The sequence below is a fragment of the Sorex araneus genome, chromosome 10 (genome assembly GCF_027595985.1).
Source record: "Sorex araneus isolate mSorAra2 chromosome 10, mSorAra2.pri, whole genome shotgun sequence".
NCBI lineage: Eukaryota > Metazoa > Chordata > Mammalia > Eulipotyphla > Soricidae > Sorex > Sorex araneus.
In genome coordinates this window covers 45275358-45294054 of record NC_073311.1, presented here as the reverse complement: position 1 = coordinate 45294054, position 18697 = coordinate 45275358, and the positions used below count along the sequence as shown (strand labels likewise).

Below are 18697 nucleotides of genomic sequence, written 5' to 3'. Positions count from 1 at the left end.
ACCAAGAACCCCAGTAGACCCCCTCTCCCACTCCTCTCCCTGCTTGTGTGGCAGATGATTTCCATTTTACTCTCTCTCCACTTTGATCATATTCAATATTTCGACCAAAGACGCACCATTATTATTTGGAATTTTGCCCCAACAATCAGACCTGCCGAGAAGGCATCATTAGATAATTTGTCTTCTATTGCTGCTTATGAAGAGTATATGATATCGTGTGGCCGCAAAGCAGCCACATGATTTTGGATTTCTGATATTTTAGAAATTAGTCTGGAGAGATTTCTGCCAAAAGCCTCTGGGTTCCGAGATTGGTTTGTGGGCCTCTGGGTTCATGGCCGTTCAGGAGCCAGAAGAGTCATTCGTGGGGGACTTGGGGCCTTGTCAGGGCGGGAAGAGGGGCCGGTTCCACCCCCCCCACCCCCCCGTGAAGCCCCAGTCTCATCACTGCAGTCTCATACTTGGCTGTGCAATAGGCTCTGAAAAGGTGGGGGCCACCGTGCCACCGTAGGGAAAAGGCGGGAAGGGCAAACACCTTTCCCCACCTGGGTGGCATGGCACCGTAGCTTAATGCACAGTCCAGATGCATTTCTGCCAAAAGCCGCTGGGTTCCAAGACTGGCTCGTCAACCTCTGCTTTTACAGAGGCCGGAGGGATAACACAGTGGGTAGGGCATTTGCCTTTTACATGGCTGACCCCCAGAACCCCTTACGGTCCACCTGAGCACTGCCAGGAGAAGTTCCTGAGTACAGAGCCAGGAGTAACCCTTGAGAATTGCCAGGTGTGATCCAGAAAGACAGAAAACAAACCTTTGCTTTTACCAATGGCTCTACTTGCTGCTGGGTAGTTCCCGGGACAGATTTTGGGGCAGTGCTCCCAAGCAGTGCTCAGAAGCCTGGGAGTCGCCCGCCCCCGCCCCCCAGGAAGTTTTAGCCAACCAGGGCGGCAAGCCAGTGACAGAGCCTCAAGGTGCCACTCAGGCTCCGCAGTGCTGGGGGTCACCTGGGCCGGCCCGGTGGTGCTGGGCGTCCTCAGGGTCAGACCCCGCTGTGCTACCGTGACCACACGGGGTTGGGGATTGAACCCTGCATGGGGGTGGAGGCGCATGTCCTGCCTGCTGGACTGTCTCCCAGTCCTTGGGACACATGGTTTTGTTTGTTTGTGGGCCACACCCAGCAGTGTTCAGGCCTTTCCTCTGGCTCTGCACTCAGGGATCGCTCCTGGCGGGACTTGGGGACCATGTGTGGTGGCAGGGATCAAGTCCAGGCAAGGCAAACGCCCTACCTGCTACTATTATTGCTCCAGCTCAAGGGACATATATGTACATATATAATATATATATATATATAATTGATGAAGGAGGATGACAGTGCTACAGTGATATATATATAAATAATGTATATATACATGTATATACATGTATATATATACACAATGTATACATACATACATACACACACACACACACACACACACATATATATATATATATATATATATATATACATTGTTCATTGATTTGCTCAAGCGGGCACCAGTACCTTCTCCATTGTGAGACTTGTTGTTACTGTTTTTGGCATATTGAATACGCTATGGGTGGCTTGTCGGGCTCTGCCATGCAGGCGGGATACTGATACTCTCGGTAGCTTGCCGGGCTCTCCGAGAGGGACAGAGGAATTGAACCCAGGTCAGCCGTGTGCCAGGCAAATGCCCTACCCGCTGTGCTATTGCTGCAGTCCATATATATATATATGCATATATATATATATATATATTTATATATAATAAAATGAAGCCAACTGAGAATTCTGTTTTTTGCTTCTTCAGTCATATCCAGTGTTGCTCAGGGTTTACTCTTGGCTCTGCATTGGAAATTAGTCTTGGCGGTACTCGGGGGACCATATGGGCTGCCAGGGATTGAAGCCAGGTCTGCTGCTTGTGAGGCTAACGCCCTCCCAGCTGTTCTATCGCTCCGGCCCCTGAGGAGAATTCCTTTTGGCAGCGTGCCCAAGACAGTCTGTACGGCTCTCGCCCCTTGATAACACGCATGTGTTTGATTTTCAGGTTTCTGGCCGGAAACACGTGTCTTGCCAAAGCGAAGCTGTACGAGTGCTTGTACATCAGGAAGAGGCTGTTTGGCGGGAAGAGCATCCTGGTGGGAGAAACGATGGAGTTTCTGGCAGATCTGCTGTCGTTCCCCCCAAGAGATTGTGAGAAGTAAGTCGCTAGGAACCGTTTCAAGGGGTACGTCTCCTTCCCCCACCAAAAACACCCCCGACTCATTAGTGACGGTAAGGTGAGGGGGGGTCACTGCTGGGACCCCGCCGGGACCTGGTCTGTCCCCCCCAACCTGACCGCCGTGTGCTCGGAAGGTGCCGTGGGGATGTGCCAGTGGCCGGAGAAGACAGTGATCCCCCAACACGCTGCTTCTGTGAGGGGCATGTGTCGCGCCAGGCGTCTGCCTGCCTCCTGCCAGGCCCACGCCAGCTCTGGGAGCTCCACGCACAGGCTGTGCACTGGCCTGTGGCCCACCCAGCACCTCAGAGGGACCCCTCAACCGAGCCTGCACTGTCTCCCCCCGCCAGCCCTCTCCCTCGGGAAGTGCCCTCTCTGCTTTGCCCCAGCTCCTCACACAGGACTCCGTGAGCACTGTTAAAGAAACACATCAGAGGGCCTAAGAGACGGTTGGTGGCCGGAGGCCCCAAGTTAGATTCCTGGGGCTGCCTCTGGGTGTGCCTCTGGGTGTGTGTGTGTGTGTGTGTGTGTGTGTGTGTCTATGGAGTAGCCAAATCTGGTATGTGAGCACTGCAGCTAGAGTACATGTGGGCCCGGGGTATGACGCAGGGAGCAGAGATCGGCTTTGCCTGTGAAAGGCCCTGGGTTTGTTCTTTTCTTGGGAGAGGGTGTCCACGTGGCAGTGTTCAGGAATGATGTCCGGTTCTGCACTCGGGGATTAGTCCTCGAGGTGCTCGGGGGACCACCACGGGTGCTGAGAATCGACCCCCAGGCCAGCTGCATGCAAGGCAAGCAAGTGCCCTCCCCACGGTGCTATCCTCCAGCCCCAGGGGGCGGGTCATTCAGGGAGCAACCCGGGAGAGGGAACGTTTCTGGATCCAGCTTCCACTCTTATGTCGCCCAGGCGAGATGCAGGGCTCTGGCCTCCCATCACCTGGGCTTGGCTTCTGCCCCTGCGCACCCTGAGCAGGAGGGCACGTCCCCTGCCGCCCCCGTGACTCGAGTGTGTGATTGTCACAGGAGGGCGCGCTCTCCCATCCCACACGGCCGGCTCGGCAGCCTGTCTGGCCCAGACTGAGGAATGCAATAAACAGAGCGCTCCCAGTGTGGTGTGACTGTGCTCCCCAGCGAGTAATTCTGCAGGCACTTAACCCCGTCGAAAGCCTCCTCCTGTTCCTTTTAAGGCCAGCATGGTGAGCAGAGAAGAGGAATTTTCTGAGAGAAGCAATGAGCTTGACAGTAGAACCCTTGTCTCAGGAAAGAAAAATCTAAACACGCACCCAAGTAACTGAGTCATCGCCACTCGGCTGTCACCCGAGTCGCCCCTTCCTCCCCTCCCCGCCCAAGTCCAGGGCCAAAAGCTGGGCCACAAGGACGGGCCTGGCAAGATTGGGGTGCTCTTCCCCCCACCCCCGCCCCGCCTCACCGTTGGTGACCAAGCTCTGGAAAGTTACAAAACCCTTTCCTTGGTGAAGATGTAATGATTGCATCTTACAGGACACTGGCTTGGCCAGGAGAGCCTGTGGTCACCACCTCCCACTGACCTCCCATTCTTAGTGGACCTGGTGGCCTGGACCTCGGTGATAGCTTTCACACCCTGCAGAAAGGATGCTGGGCTGGGTAAGCGAGGGCCACATCAATTACATTGAGAGTAAGAACACAGGACGGAGAGGAAGCAACAGTCAAAACCATTTGTAGACCAGGCCTGGAGCCAGAGTATGGCAGCGCTTGCCTTGCACGTGACCAACCCAGGTTCGAGCCCCCAGCACCCCCAGAGAAGGCCTCCGAACCCCGCCAGCAATGATCCCTGAGCACAGAGCCATGAGTAAGCCCTGAGCAGAGCCAGGTGTGGCCCAATTTACCTCCCCCCTCCCCCTGCCCGTTGTAGCGTATTTATTTATTTTAAACATTTTATTATTGAATCACTGTGAGATAGATTTTTACAAAGCTGTTCATGATTGGTTTCAGTCATACAGTATTCCAACCCCCATGCCTTCACCTGTGTACATTTCCCAGCACCAGTGTCCCCAGGTTCCCTCCCATCACCCCCCACCCCCACCTCTGCCTGCCTCTTTCTTCTCTCTCTCTCTCTTTCTCTCTCTGTCTCTCTCTCTCTCTCTCTCTCTCTCACTCTCACTCTTTGGGCATTGTGGTTTGCAATATTGATACTGAAAGGTTATTAGGAATATCCCTTACCTACTTTCAACCCTCAGATCATGTCCAGCGTGATCATTCCCAGCTTTTATTGTCATAGCGGTCTCTTCTGTATCCTGCCTACCCTCAGTCCCACACACACTTGTGGTTATTTCCAACTGTTGACCACTCCTCCTTGCCCCGTTTTCCCTGGCTATTACTATTAGTTTTCTACAATATATATCAGAAATGAATGCAGTCATTGTCTTTTCTTTTCTTTCCTTTTTTTTTTTCATCACACCCGGCGATGCTCAGCGGTCACTCCTGGACCATGTGGGACGCTGGGGATTGAATTCAGGTCAGCCACGTGCAAGGCAAACACGCTACTCCCTGTACTATCTTGCTCCAGCCCCAGCCTCCATCTTTTCGTCCCCATGTAGCACAAAAAGTTTCCAACTGAATGTCGTTGAGGCCCAGTCCCTGGGCTCTCTGCTGTCTGGTGCTGGGCACCTTGTCCTCTCCTGTGCCAAGAGCATCAGTCAGGATTCCGTGAGGGGCTGTTCCTCATCTCCCTCTGCCCCTTGTCCCTGTCAGCATCCTCGGACACTACCCTGCATCTGTCTGGGAGCTGTCTCCGTTATCCTGTTCTTTAGCACAGCGGGTAGGGCGTTTGCCTTGCACGCGGTCAACCTGGGTTCGATTCCCATCCCATATTGTCCCCTGAGCACCACCAGGGATAATTCCCGAGTACAGAGCCAGGAGTGACCCCTGTGCATCACTGGGTGTGATCCAAAAAGCAAAAAAAAAATAAAAAAAAAAAAACCAAACCACTAAGTGTGGATGCCTGCTGAGGACCAAACACACCCTCCCCGCCCTCACCAAGGGTGGCCCTGCCCCCGCCCCGTCTGCACGACCCGTGTTAGCAGTCACCACTCGATGCCCTTGCACAAGCATCTCTCGCCCAGTCTCACAGCCCTCCTCTCACTCGTGTCCTGCACATGACTCAGCCGAGGCCGTGGCCGTGAAGACTCCTGCCGGGATGGGCACCCAGGATAAATAAATGGGGGTGTGGGGGGGTGGGTTTGAGTACAGCATCTCGGCCACTGCTGGGCCTGCCCCAACTCCAGCCAGCTCCTCTGGGTGCAGACCCCGCCCCCTCTGGGACCCCAACACCGACTCTGCCTCCTTGGGAAGGCAGGACTGAGCCAGCCCCTCTCTGCTCTGCGGCCACTTCCGGGTCTCACACGCTGGCCAGTGGTCACGCGCCACTGGACTAAGTGCTCCAGTGCCCGAGGCTGCCGGAATATAGTCATGCCCGGAACATCTCCATTGCCCACCCCACCCCCGGGCTGGTCTCCTCCTGCCCACCCACCCCTCCCTTCCCCTCCCACCCAGACACACCCAGGGGTGCAGGGCCGCCAGCTACTCGCTCTCCTGCCCCTGAGTTTTCCAGGATGCGGGTTGGATCATGGCATTTCTCGAATGAAAAAATTCCCCAACCAGGAAGTCCCGACCCTTGGGAGCTTCAGGAAATGCTCCCAAGACCAGGATCAGCCTTACTGGCCTCTGCGGCCTGGTCCTCGGCTCAGCTCTGCTTCTGACGGGTGTGGTTAGTGAGTGAATGACTGGACAGATGCCATGCCTGTCCCGTGCGCAAGTGTGACCGCCACGGCTCTCTCCTAGGGTGTCCAGGAAGCAGGCCATCGAATTTTACAAAGAAGTGATCAGAATCCGGGAGAGCTCAGGCGCCCGCGTCAGCTCCCCGCTCGTCAGGAAGCAGCGGAGCCTCAGCCTGAGCGACACCCTGTGTAAACTAGGTAATTGGCCAACTGATCCCTGCTCCCAGCAGGGCACCTGCCCCGGGCAGGCGTCACATCTGCTGCGTTACTGAAATGAGCCCGGCCGGCCCATTGAGCATCCTGGCGGCTTTCCTTGCTCCCTGTTTGCTTCTGCCATCACGGAGATGTCTTTAGGGGCCGGAGCACAGGGCTGCGGGTACCTGCCTTGCCTGTGCAGGAGCCTGGTTCCATCCCTGGCACAGTGTGACCCATCGAGGGCTGCCCTGTGTGGTCCTGAGGATGCACCGACACCTTTAGGGCCTGAGCAGCATCCTGGGGTGCCGGCATCGCCCTTTCTGCCCTCGTTAGCAAAGTATCTCTGGGAGTGCCCCAGGGCCGCCTGAGCACTGCTTGGGAGTCCCCTCCCAGTAAGACAACACAAAAAACAACCATTACAGAGGGTCTCCTCTCAGTCTGCTGTCACAGAATGCCACTGGGGAGGCGACTCGAATGGCGAAGGTTTATTGCTCACCGCCCACAGGCTGGGCAGTCCCAGAGCAAGCTGCTTGGACAGCGGCATCTCCTCCCGCTGTGTCCTCAATGGGCCGAGCAGCCCGGGAGCTCAAAGGTCTCTTTTAATGGGGCACTAACCCTTTCCATTTCATTTTATTTCTATTTATTCTTTTATTGAGTCACCGTGAGGTGCAGTGACCAGGTTGTTCACAATCAGGTTTCAGTCACACAATGATCCAACACCCATCCCTCCACCAGGGTCCATTTCCCACCACTGATGACCCCAGTTTCCCCCCTCCCCCCATCAGCCTCTATGGGTCTATGGCAGGCACTCCCCACCACTGCTTTTGGGCACTATGATTTTTTTTTTCTTTTTGGGTCACACCTGGTGATGCACAGGGGTTACTCCTGGCTCTGCACTCAGGAATCACTCCTGGCGGTGCTTAGGGGACCATATGGGATGCTGGGAATCGAACCCGCGTCGACCGCGTGCAAGGCAAATGCCCTACCCGCTGTGCTATCGCTCCAGCCCCTGGGCATTATGGTTTGCAATACAGACTCTGAGAGGTTTTCATGTTTGTTCCTTTACCTCCTTTCAGCACACAGTTCCTACCCAGACTGATCATTCTCAACTAGCTTTGTCATAGTGGTCCCTTCTCTATCCCACTTGCCTTCTCCCCCAGCACTTGAGGCAGGCTTCCAGCTGTGGACGGATCCTCCTGGCCCTACTGTCCTCCTGGTTTCTACTGTCTTGGCGTACGAGTCCCTTTTAGCGGGGCTCCATCCTCATGCCCTGCTCTCCTCCCAAAGGCGCCACCTCCTAATTCTGGCATTTGGGGTGTGCACTCATCTGTTATTTTCCAGTTATGAACTCTTTGATCTGCAGCAGCCAGACCCTGTTCAAGGCCTTGTCCATTCCCTTCCTTGTGCTTTCGTAGGCTGAAGGCCGAGACCAAGCGAGGCTCTCTCCTTTGCCTGCAGGGCAAGTGCTCTTGTCACTCGGACATCCCTGGGGCCCTGGTTTTATTTTGCCCTGCGTTGAAATCTCCAGACCGTGCTGGGAAAAAGAAATGCACCCATTTCCTTCCCAACCCTCAGTGAGCCCCGGTTCCCCTTCACTATGTCCTCCCCACGACATGTGTGTCCACTCTTTGGAGGGTTGCCCTTCTCACGGGTGCAAGGTGGCAGCTGGCCCTAGTTTGGCACCTTCCCGTTTGCATGTCCCAAACAGGAAGAGATGTCAGGCATCTTCTCTTGGGCTCGTGGGAAAGTTGGATGTCTTCTTCCGAGATGTGTCTGTTCAGATGTTCTGTCCTTATTTATTTGTTGTTGTTGTTGTTTTTGCTTTTTAGGTCACACTCGGCAATGCATAGGGGTTACTCCTGGCTTTTGCACTCAGGAATTACTCCTGGCAGTGCTCAGGGGACCATATGGGATGCTGGGAATCAAACCCGGGTTGGCCATGTGCTATGCAAATGCCCTACCCGCTGTGCTATTGCTCCATTATTATTATTATTATTATTATTATTATTATTATTATTATTATTATTTTTGCTTTTGGGTCACACCAGGCAATGCACAGGGGTTACTCCTGGCGATGCACTCAGGAATTACTCCTGGTGGTGTTCGGGGGACCATGCTGGGAATCGAACCTGGGTCAGCCGCATGCAAGGCAGATACCCTACCCGCTGTGCTGTGGCTCCAGCCCCTCCATTATTTGTTATTTTTAATAAATAATGTTAAATTTGATCCTATTTGGGGGCCATCCCCAGAGTCGATCAGGGTTTACTCCTGGCTCTGTGCCCAGACATCAGTCCTGGCAGGACTTGGGGGACTGTATGCAGTGCTGAGGACCGAACCCTAGCCAGCTCTGTGCCAGACAAGCACCTTAACCCTTGCGAGAGCTCCTTGGCCCTGCCTGTGCTTTTAAAACTAAGTTGAGACACAGACTAACTCCACGGGGTGTTGGGAGTCTGTGTTCCAGACCTAACAGGGAGGAGCGAGGGGGAGAAACGGTACTTCAGAAAAGGCAAATGACCGTCTGGGACGGTGGATGGGCCCTAAGAGGGGCCGGATCTGTGGTTCGTGGCCCCACCCACTGGGGTGACATCCCTCCTAGATTTCTGCTTGTCTTCGGGAAGTAAAACTCTGAGCGGCACCTGGGGAAGCAGTGAGGGCGCTTCCTTTGGGGGAGGCAGAAGGTTCTGGTTGCTTTTCGGCTCCTAAGATTTCAGGGACTCAAAATATTTCAGCTCTGCAGAATCCTTAGCTCACTGAGGCATATCTGGGGGTGGCGTTTCCTGAGACTGTTCATGAAAAAAATTCTGTCTAAATGAAAATGTGCCCAGGGGACTGCATGAAACAGGAAGTAAGCCCGAGCCATTGAGAGCTGGGGCTACCTACCCACCTTTAAGTCATTTTCAGGGAAGCCCGAGTCTCGGTGTTACTAACGTTAGTCACTGAAGCTCTCCTCTGCAGAGTCAGCGCTGCGTACTCAAGCATGGGGGGACGCTGCCACTGTGGGACAGCCCTGTCCCAAGTATCCTTTGTTTTGAAGCTCTGCCTGGTGCTGCTTGGGGGATCCGTGGCTCCGGAGAGTAAACCCGGGGCATTTGCACACAAAGCTTGCTCACCGGTTCTTGGAGCCAAGGACTCCAAGGATCTTTTTGTTAGAACTTTACCTTTCTGGAGAGGTAAAGTAGAACCACCTTCTTCTTCTTCTTTTTTTTTTTTTTTTTGGCTTTTTGGGTCACACCCAGCGGTGCACAGGGGTTACTCCTGGCTCTGCACTCAGGAATTGCTCCTGGCGGTGCTCAGGGGACCATACGGGATGCTGGGATTTGAACCCGGATCGGCCGCGTGCAAGGCAAACACCCTACTCGCTGTGCTATCGCTCCAGCCCCCAGAACCACCTTCTTAAACAAATATGACTCCCTCCTGGATACCCCCGGAAATATCCGAGTATAGTACTTCAGTGGCAATGATGAAGATGCAGCTGTGTTAGCAAGACATTTTTTTTTTTTAAAGGACCATTTTGTTAGTTTGTTTTTCATTTGCTTTTGGTCAACACCTGCAATGCTCACGGGCGACTCCTGGGCCTGCTCTTAGGAATTACTCCTGGCAGTGCTCTGGAACCATATGGGACAGGATGCCAGAGCTCAAACCTGGATTGGCTGTGTGTCAGTCAAGTGGTCTACCCACTGTACTACATCACTCCAGCCCCCTAAGGATCTTGGGCAATTGTTGTTGTTGTTGTTTTGTTTACTTGTTTGTTTGTTTTTGGGTCACACCAGGCGATGCTCAGGGGTTACTCCTGGCTCTGCACTCAGGAATTACTCCTGATGGTGCTCAGGAGACCATATGGGGTGGCAGGGATTGAATCCTGGGCTAGATGCCCTATCTACCTACTCACTCTGGCTCCTAAAGATCCTCTTATTTGGACTCTGATTTTCTAGTTCTTTCTAGTAGATTTTGACCTTGAATTCACAGGCTGTGAATTCCCAGGTGTCCTGCCCTGCGTTCCTCGCGTCCTCATAGCACCAGAGTGGGTTCGAGCTGGAGCCCAGCCTGTCCTTGCAGGAGAGTGAGAAGTAGTTAAGCCGCTTTGTTCCCGGCACACACTGTTTGCCTGAGTGCCCGCAGATGAGGAGGTACTGCACTAGGTTTGTTTCGGGGAGAGAAATGTAGTTAACATTCAAAAAAACAACTCATTGTATTTTACTTATTTTTAATTTAATTTAATTTTTTGGGGAGGAGGGACACCCAATGGTGCTCAGGGTTTACCGTTGACTCTGCCCTCAGGCTTCACTCCTGGCGGGGTTCAGGGCACCATATGGGGTGCCGGGAATTGAACTTGGGTCGCCGTGTGCAAGGCAGGTGCCTTATCTGCTCTACTTATTGTTCTGACCCAGATTGTATTTTAAGCTTTGGAAAATAATGACCTTGAACTAACTTCTCAGATTTGTGTTTGGATTATGGATTAAGAATAGTTTTTTGCTAATTTGAAAATCTTGGCACCTGCCTTGGTCTTGAAGAATAGGCTTCCTCACAAAGCTGAACTCCCCCAGTTTTATAGTATTACAGACCCATGATTGATCACATTCGTGAAAACAATAAAACTGTGTCACTTTAGCAGTGTGGATTGTTTCTGACTGAGGTCAGTCCAGACCCCGCAGGCTCAGAAGAAGCTTTTTAACCATTCCCATAACTAGTAAGAAAAAGAAAAATGGAAATATTTCCAAGACTTAAGGTTGTAACCAGAAATAACCTTTCTATGGGAAAAGTCCATTAATATGGCTGGACAAACATTTAATTACAAAGCATCTGGTTTTTGTCATCTGAGTCATCTGATTCTCACTTTGTGAGCTCCCTTTCTCTCCACGAAGCCCGAGTCCCTCATCTACCCCTTAGCTCAGGACCAAGAAAATCCCATTTTACTCCACTGGCTTCAGAATCCAGGGATGTAGAAGCTCCATTTGCAGGTGATTAACTTTGCTGTATCTAATGTTGCTTCATGGCAGGACCAGCTGGAGAATAATCCAGAGTGCTTGGGACAGGTCACCTTCACTTTCACAGTCTTCTGTGATTCTATTTCGTTCACATGCAGAATACCACATAATTCGGGTTGGGCTGTGAAAATAGTAGGTTTCCAGCAATGTGGGCTCAGATTTCAATTATACTTATAACATTTTTATGCACAAGGTGAGAGTAAGCACATATTAAAATGATGGCTCTCCAATATTGCAAACCACAATGCCCAAAAGAGGGAAGAGAGAGGAGAGAGAGGGGGTGAGGGAGAGAGAGAGAGAGAGAGAGAGAGAGAGAGAGAGAGAGAGAGAGAGAAGAAAAGTGCCTGCCATAGAGGCAGGCAGGGGGATGGGGGGTGAGGGTGATGGGAGGGAACCCAGGGACACTGGTGCTGGGAAATATACACTGGAAGAGGGATGGGTGTTGGAACACTGACTGAAATCCCATCATGAACAGCTTTGTAAGGGTCTATCTCACAGTGATTCAAGAAAAAAGTTTTAAAAAATTGAGAGAAAAATCTTTTAAAAAATAAAATAAAATTATGGATCTGTGGGAGAGCAATGTACCCTAAATTTTTTCTCTTTTGATCTATCACTGCTTTGTAGGGGAACATACTCAAAAGTGGAATATTTTTCTAATATATCCTACAAGTTCATCATCTCTCAGTCTCCATCCAAGTTTCAGGAACAAAATTTCTTAACCTAATGCAACATTTATCCTAGAGACTTTAGTACTGATCTCCCCCGTGACAAGAAGGGCTCTGTGATTTTTGTTCTGAGTCGCCTCTGACATGGGCCAGTCTTATTCTCCTTTTTGGATAAATAGATTTCAATCTGCCCAGTGAGAAACCACTTCAGTGGGAGGTAAGAACCAGAAATAAGACTTTTCCTATTCCATTATGTCAAGCAGAGTGTTGAGTGTTCTGTTGTTTATTTTGGATGAAGTAGTAGGGGAGATGAACATTATGTTACTTCCTCCTCACTGGGGTTCATTTAAAGAGGAAGTGCCAACCATCATTCAAATTTAGAAGGGAGAAATTAAACAAGCTTTGGTGGGTGACTTTCATCAGCATGATGAGTCAGTTCTTGTCTCCAACTTTGATTTCCAAATGCCACACTCAGCCTGAATTTACTCCTCTTAGCACTAACCCTTGAATCCAAAAAGTCAGGTAAGTGATATAGAAAAGCATGTTAATTTTGGCTTACAGAAAGGTCATTCTTTCCCCCAACTTGTAAATTTAGAATCAAGTTCTCTCTCTCTCTCTCTCTCTCTCTCTCTCTCTCTCTCTCTGACTTGAAAGGGGTCTCTGGGATGAAGCATCATCTTTCTCAATGTGCATTTCTCTGCAACTTCAACTTGATTTCTGTAGGCCAAGACTTTGGAGAAACTGTGCAGGATCCTTCCAGATTGCTCCCTTTCCCTTCCTTCATCCTTCCTTTTGTGGCTGCCTTCTCTGTTCATCATTAGAAAAATCCCGAAGTGTTCCGCCTGTGTTTCCTAGATCCCAGCCGTCTCCCATGTCACATTCCGTTCTTGGCCATCTGTAGCATTCTTCATCAGATGGCTAAAATGAAGCCAACAAACCCAGTGAGTGGACTCCTGGTCATCCGAGGACCCACCCGGGAGGCGGGGCGTGGAAGCGTCATCACTCCAGCACAGTAGATAACTCACACATGGCAGGTGCTGGGGAGGGATGCCCCCAGGAACGTCTCAGCGTGGCTGAAGGTTCCAATGGCTCTCAGACAGATGACAAAGAGAAAAACCTAAGGAAAATTTGCACACACGGAAAACCCACCTGGGTCTGAGGGGTCTGAGGACAGGATAGAAAGCGGGACAGCATCAGCCTGAGCTGAGGGAAGAGCTGAGGCGGCCTGGGGCTTGTGGGGCTCGGGGGAGGGAGCCCACCCGGAAGAGAAGAGCAGATGTCTGTAATTGCACGGTTTCTGTAACAGGTCTGTAACTGCCTGTTTCACCGGGCAGCTGTTCCGAGACTAAGGTTATTTCTGGCCGTAACCAGAGTCCTTGTTAGACCACCAACTTCCATTCCCCTAGATGGTTAAGAGAATGGAACAAAAGTATCTCCTGAACCCGCCCCCCCCCCCCACTCCTACAATAGACACCAGATGTACACACACACACACACACACACACACACACACACACACACACACACGGACTACAGCATTATATACAGCAGACAGAACTGGCCTTCAAATCCTAGTTCCTGGGATCTGGCAAGAACCCCAGATAAAAAGAATTCCCACATCTAAAGGCCCGATGTGACGAGACGGTTCCTGCTAAGCAGTCAGCGGGGATGTCCCTGTTCACCAGATCCATCGTGTTCAGGGGACTCCAGCGCCCCCCCCCCTCGCAGGTGGGCAGCCCCATTCCCAGAACTGGCTACAACGCCTCCCCAGGCCAACTCAGCTACAGAACCCAGGAATTTCCTGCCTCGGCAGCCCAGACACACACGCAGTCAAGACGCCCCAGGACTGTGCTTGAGCGGGTCCCCTCCCTTTGGAGACCTCCACGGTGTCAGTCTGACCAGGGGGACCCTCTTTCAAGGAACTCACTTTGCTTCGCCTCAACCATCTCGCTCTCCTGGTAAATCCTGTTTCCGATCCTCAGCTTGGACCCAGAGGGGCCTGGGTTCTAGCCCCTGCTCCATACCCAGGTTTCCTTTTTAAAAAACAGAGCTAGAAAGGTAGGATGCACGCCTTGCAGGCGGTCAACCCAGGTTCCAACCCCAGTACCAGGGATGGTACCCCCAATTCCTGCCGGGAAGTGATCCCCGAGCTCAGGGCCAGGAGTAAGCCCCAAGCACTGTCAGGGGTGACCCAAAAACCGAGCCGAAGAAAGTACAGTGAGAAGGAACCTTCTGCTAGTTCCCATTTAGCACTTCTGGGTGGAGTCACACCCAGTGAGTACACACAAGAGACCTGACTTCCAAGGGTTCCCTGCTAGTCCCTTGAAAATCTTTTCTCAGATGTGATCAATATTCCTAATCTTCACCCATACACACACACACACACACACACACACACACACACACACATACAATTTCAGTGCTTAAGAGTAAAGCACAGTGGGTAGGGCATTTGCCTTGCTCACAGCCCATCTGGGTTCGATTCTCAGCGTCCTATATGGTCCCCTGAGCACCGCCAGGAGTGATTCCTGACTGCAGAGCCAGGAGTACCCCCCCAACCCCCTAGCATCTCCGGGTGTGACCCAAAAAGCAAAAAAACAAAGAGTAAAAACAAAGTGGCCTGTTTATGATAGCCTCTGGCAAGAGAGGGCAAAGCATGTTATCCAGAGTGTCCCAGCTCATCTGACTCTTCCTTATCTCTCTCCCACCAAAACATAAGTCTGTTTCCCCTCCTTCACTTAATGTTCCGTGTGTGCTAAACCCTGAGAGATGGGTTCGTCCTAGGACCACATCCAACACCCCTCCACTCCCCTTCATCCCTCCTCCCCATCCTATTCCGCTGACCTTGGGGTGGTGGTCTCCAGGTAACAAGGAACTTTCAGGGGCCAGAATTGGGAGGGCATCAGCCCATTCCAGATGATCCCCTGAGCACTGCCAGGCGTGATTCCCTGAGTGCAGAGTCAGGAGGAAGCCCTGAGCACCACTGGGCGTGGGCCCAGGACAGAACAGCACAAACAAACAAGCCCCCCTCCGGGAGTGGCTCATGCCAAGAGCGAGCCCTGAGCTGAGGCTTCAGGGCTGGAGGGCTGCATCCTAGCAGTTCCGGGCAGGTGGGCCCAAGGCAGGGGTGGGGGAAGGTGGAACCCTGGAAGGGGACTCAGCTGTCTCTGTGCTGCCTCCTTGAGCCTCTTTGCTCTGCTGAGCAGGCGATGTGTGTAAGGTTTCTCAGCCGGCTCCTGCTGGTTTGCTCTTCTTGCAACAATTGTGTCCGTTTTTAGGTTAAGGAGGAAGAGTCTGAGTTAGGATGTTTCCAGGGGCTTCCGTTTCTGCCCTAAGTCGGGTGAGAGGGGGTGTGGAGGAGGGGGCGGACATGAATCGTGGGCAGCATCTGGCTCGGGTGTCCAGAGGCTCTCTGGGGATGAGTTAGTTCTTGCTGAGCCACTTAGCGGTCTCGTTTCCAGAAGCAGCTGTGGGCAGTCTGAGACCTGAGCTATGGCTGTGAAGCAGAGTGATGGACAGAGACAGGGCAGCCTGCGGGATGGTCAGGGGCCAGGGCCGGGGGCCGCCCTACCCCTAACTGGAGCAGATCACTTTATTTCGTTTTGGTTTGGAGGTCACACCTGGCAGTTCTCAAGAGACCATATGAGGTGCCAGGAGACTATTTTTATTTAAATTCTTTTTTATTGAATCACCGTGAAAGGGACTCTTACAAAGCTATTCCTGGTTAGGTCATACCGAGTTCCAACACCCGTCCCTCCACCAGTGTTCATTTCCCACCACCAGTGTCTCCAGTTTCTCTTGGACACCTCTCTCTCTCTCTCTCTCCCTTTCTCTCTCTCTCTCTCTCTCTCCCTTTCTCTCTCTCTCTTCCCCCTCCCCCTCCCCCTCTCCCTCTCCCTCCTCCTCCCCCCCTCTCCCTCCCACTCCCCCTCCCTCTCCCTCCCCCCCTCTCTCTCTCTCTCCCTTTCTCTCTCTCTCTCTTCCCCCTCCCCCTCCCCCTCTCCCTCTCCCTCCTCCTCCCCCCCTCTTCCTCCCACTCCCCCTCCCTCTCCCTCCCCCCCCTCTCTCTCTCCCTCTCCCTCTCTCCCTGTCCCTGTCCCTCTGCCTCTCTCTCTCTCTCTCTCTCTCTCTCTCTCTCTCTCTCTCTGCCAGGAGATTAAACCTAGGTTAGCCATATGCAAGGAAAGTGCCCTACCCACTTCACTATTGCACTATATATTCACCCCCAGAACAAACTACTTAATCTCTAATTATTCAAAGACAGTGAATAATAGTGAAAATTCTGGAAGGACACATACTTTAGAAGGCTTCATAGGCGGCAATTGAGATGGGAGAGGCACTTTCCACCTTATATCTATCTACGTTTTGATTGTTTTTTTTTTTTTTTTTTTTTTGCTTTTTGGGTCACACCCGGCAATGCACAGGGGTTACTTCCTGGCTTTGCACTCAGGAGTTACTCCTGGCAGTGCTCAGGGGACCATATGGGATGCTGGGAATCGAACCCGGGTCGGCTGCGTGCAAGGCAAACGCCCTACCCGCTGTGCTATTGCTCCAGCCCCAACGTTTTGATTTTTTGCATCCCTGGACCATGTGTATGTTGAGAAAGACCCGGGGAGAGGGGGCCAGAGCAATCGTACGGCGGGTAGGGTGTTTGCCTGGCATGCGGTTGACCAGAGTTCTATCCCCGGTACCCCAGGTGGCCTCCCATGCCCTGCCAGGAGTGATCCCTGAATGCAGAGCCAGGAGTAAGCCTTGAGCACTACTGAGTGTGGCCCCCAAACAAAACAAGCAAACAAAAAATCCAAACAAACAAAAAGAAGGCCTGGGGAGAGAGCACAGCCAAAGCCCCAGGTTCGATTCCTGGCTTCACAGCGTCCCTGAAGAAGAGCGCTGCCAGGCATGGTGCATGCTGGGTCTCGTGCAAAAATAAGAAACCAAAGGGGAAAAAAATCCCCACACCTATTTAAAAAGAGAAGGGACGGGTGGGCGACGTGGGGGGGGGCACGTCGAGGAAGGGGGAGAAGACAAATAATGATGGTTTCTATTTTATCGTATTACACGGGCCTGGCAGATGGTAATTACGCACATGAATTGGCTGAGATTATGATTGTTAGTACAGGGACACGGGCTGGGTCAGCTGCCCATGTTTTTTCGTCTGTACATACCCAGCTGTCTCTACCACATGCCAGTGTCCACGCCCTACAAGCACCGGCTCTGTATTGCATATGTAATAAATAGGGTCTATTTAGCCTCTTAAAAGTAGTCTTTGTAGGGGCTGGAGCAATAGCACAGCGGGTAGGGCATTTGCCTTGCACGCGGCCAACCCGGGTTCAAATCCCAGCATCCCATATGGTCCCCTGAGCACTGCCAGGGGTAATTCCTGAGTTCAGAGCCAGGAGTAATCCCTGTGTATTGCCGGGTGTGACCCAAAAAGAAAAAAAAAAGTAGTCTTTATAATGGGATAAAAATGAATGAATGAGTACTTGCAAATCAGGCAATAAAGTCTATTAAAATAATTTTTTTTAGCATGTTCTATTTGTTTATTTAGTTTGGAGACCAAACGTAGCAGGATACAGGGTATACTCCTGGCTCTACACTCAGGGTCACTACTGGCAGACCCAAGGGACCCTATGGCATGCCAGGGACGGAACCTGGGTCAATAGCATGCAAAACAAACTCACTATCCACTGTACTATCTCTCTGGCCCCTTTAACACGTTTCAGAGAATTGGTTTAATAAAAGACTAGTGATGGCAGCTGCCATTGTATCATGAGTACCTAGATACCCTCCTGCTGTCTTCATCACTTGTTAACACTTTTTTTTTTCCTTTTTGCCATTCTTCATCTTGTGTGCTTCTTCCCCTCCACCCAGCAAGTCAGTTGTTGCTGAGCGACTCTTCAGGGTCTGTCCTCACGGAGGCCATGGGCCACTTGTACCGGTCACTTGATTTGAGGACCACCCACCTGGGCTCTGCACATCCCTCAGTCCCTGGAATCCTGCAGTGAGTTTCTGTTCTGAGTCTCAAACCCAAAAGGTATTCCCGGGCACTCACGGTCTGACAGAGAGATGGTCTCGTGACAACTCTCCCTCTTTTGCAGCCTTCTGCAGGAAATTGAATCGCTGCAGAGCCAGAAAGGCTGGGCTCCAGCGGCCAACGGGAAATACTGGGAGAGCGGTCGGAAAGGCAACACGGTCAGGGAGCTCCTGCTCCGGCTCAACTGCCACGCGGCCCGCAGCGGCGCCGGCCTCGGCTATGCCGGGGACACACGTGCTGGGATCTCCACTCGTTGCACTAAAGTGCTGGACTTGACCGCTTACCTGGCTTCAGAGACATCGGAAGGTGCTCCCGGAAAGGGGAAAACGGACTGGAGATCCCGTACCGCCGAAGAGAAGACCCAGCAAGAGATGCAGGAGCGCGGTGCACTATGGGAGGAGCCCGAGCAGGAGGCAGCAAAGAAAACTGACTCCTCTAAGACTTTACCTGTGAGGGAAACAGGTGGCTAAGTCCAGCTTGCCCTGCAGAGGGTTTTGTCATCTGGAACTTAGGGAAAATGCAAGTTTCTGAGACCTGCCCTCTGTCCACTGCTGCTACTACACTTAATTCCAGGAATTCCTTGATTGAATTTATATTTTAAAAAAGACTTTTTTTTATACTCCTGATTACACTTCACTTTCTCCAATGTTGTATACTAAGAACTGTATGACAAAATTGTTGAAGACTGCGAGTGATTTCTCTATTTAGAATAAAAATGATCAGGGCCTCTGCGGTGTACATGTCTTCCTCCTCCTTGTCTTATTAGGATTCTTTGATGAGGCATTTTTTTAAAATTTATTTTTATTTTATTAGTGAATCACTGTGAGATAAAGT

At 51.8% G+C, this 18697-nt stretch overlaps 1 protein-coding gene across 1 annotated transcript in view; it reads left to right on the top strand.

Annotated features, from left to right (window-relative positions):
* LOC101541929 (putative tetratricopeptide repeat protein 41) overlaps positions 1–18430 on the top strand; it is a 58745-nt gene extending 40315 nt beyond the window's left edge. Inside the window, exons 12-15 of the mRNA XM_055118522.1 lie at positions 2062–2214; positions 6049–6182; positions 17701–17830; positions 17928–18430. Of these exons, the coding sequence (XP_054974497.1) occupies positions 2062–2214; positions 6049–6182; positions 17701–17830; positions 17928–18333 (823 nt within the window). The 3' untranslated portion in view covers positions 18334–18430. The remainder of the gene's footprint in view (positions 1–2061; positions 2215–6048; positions 6183–17700; positions 17831–17927) is intronic.
* The last annotated feature ends 267 nt before the right edge of the window (positions 18431–18697 follow it).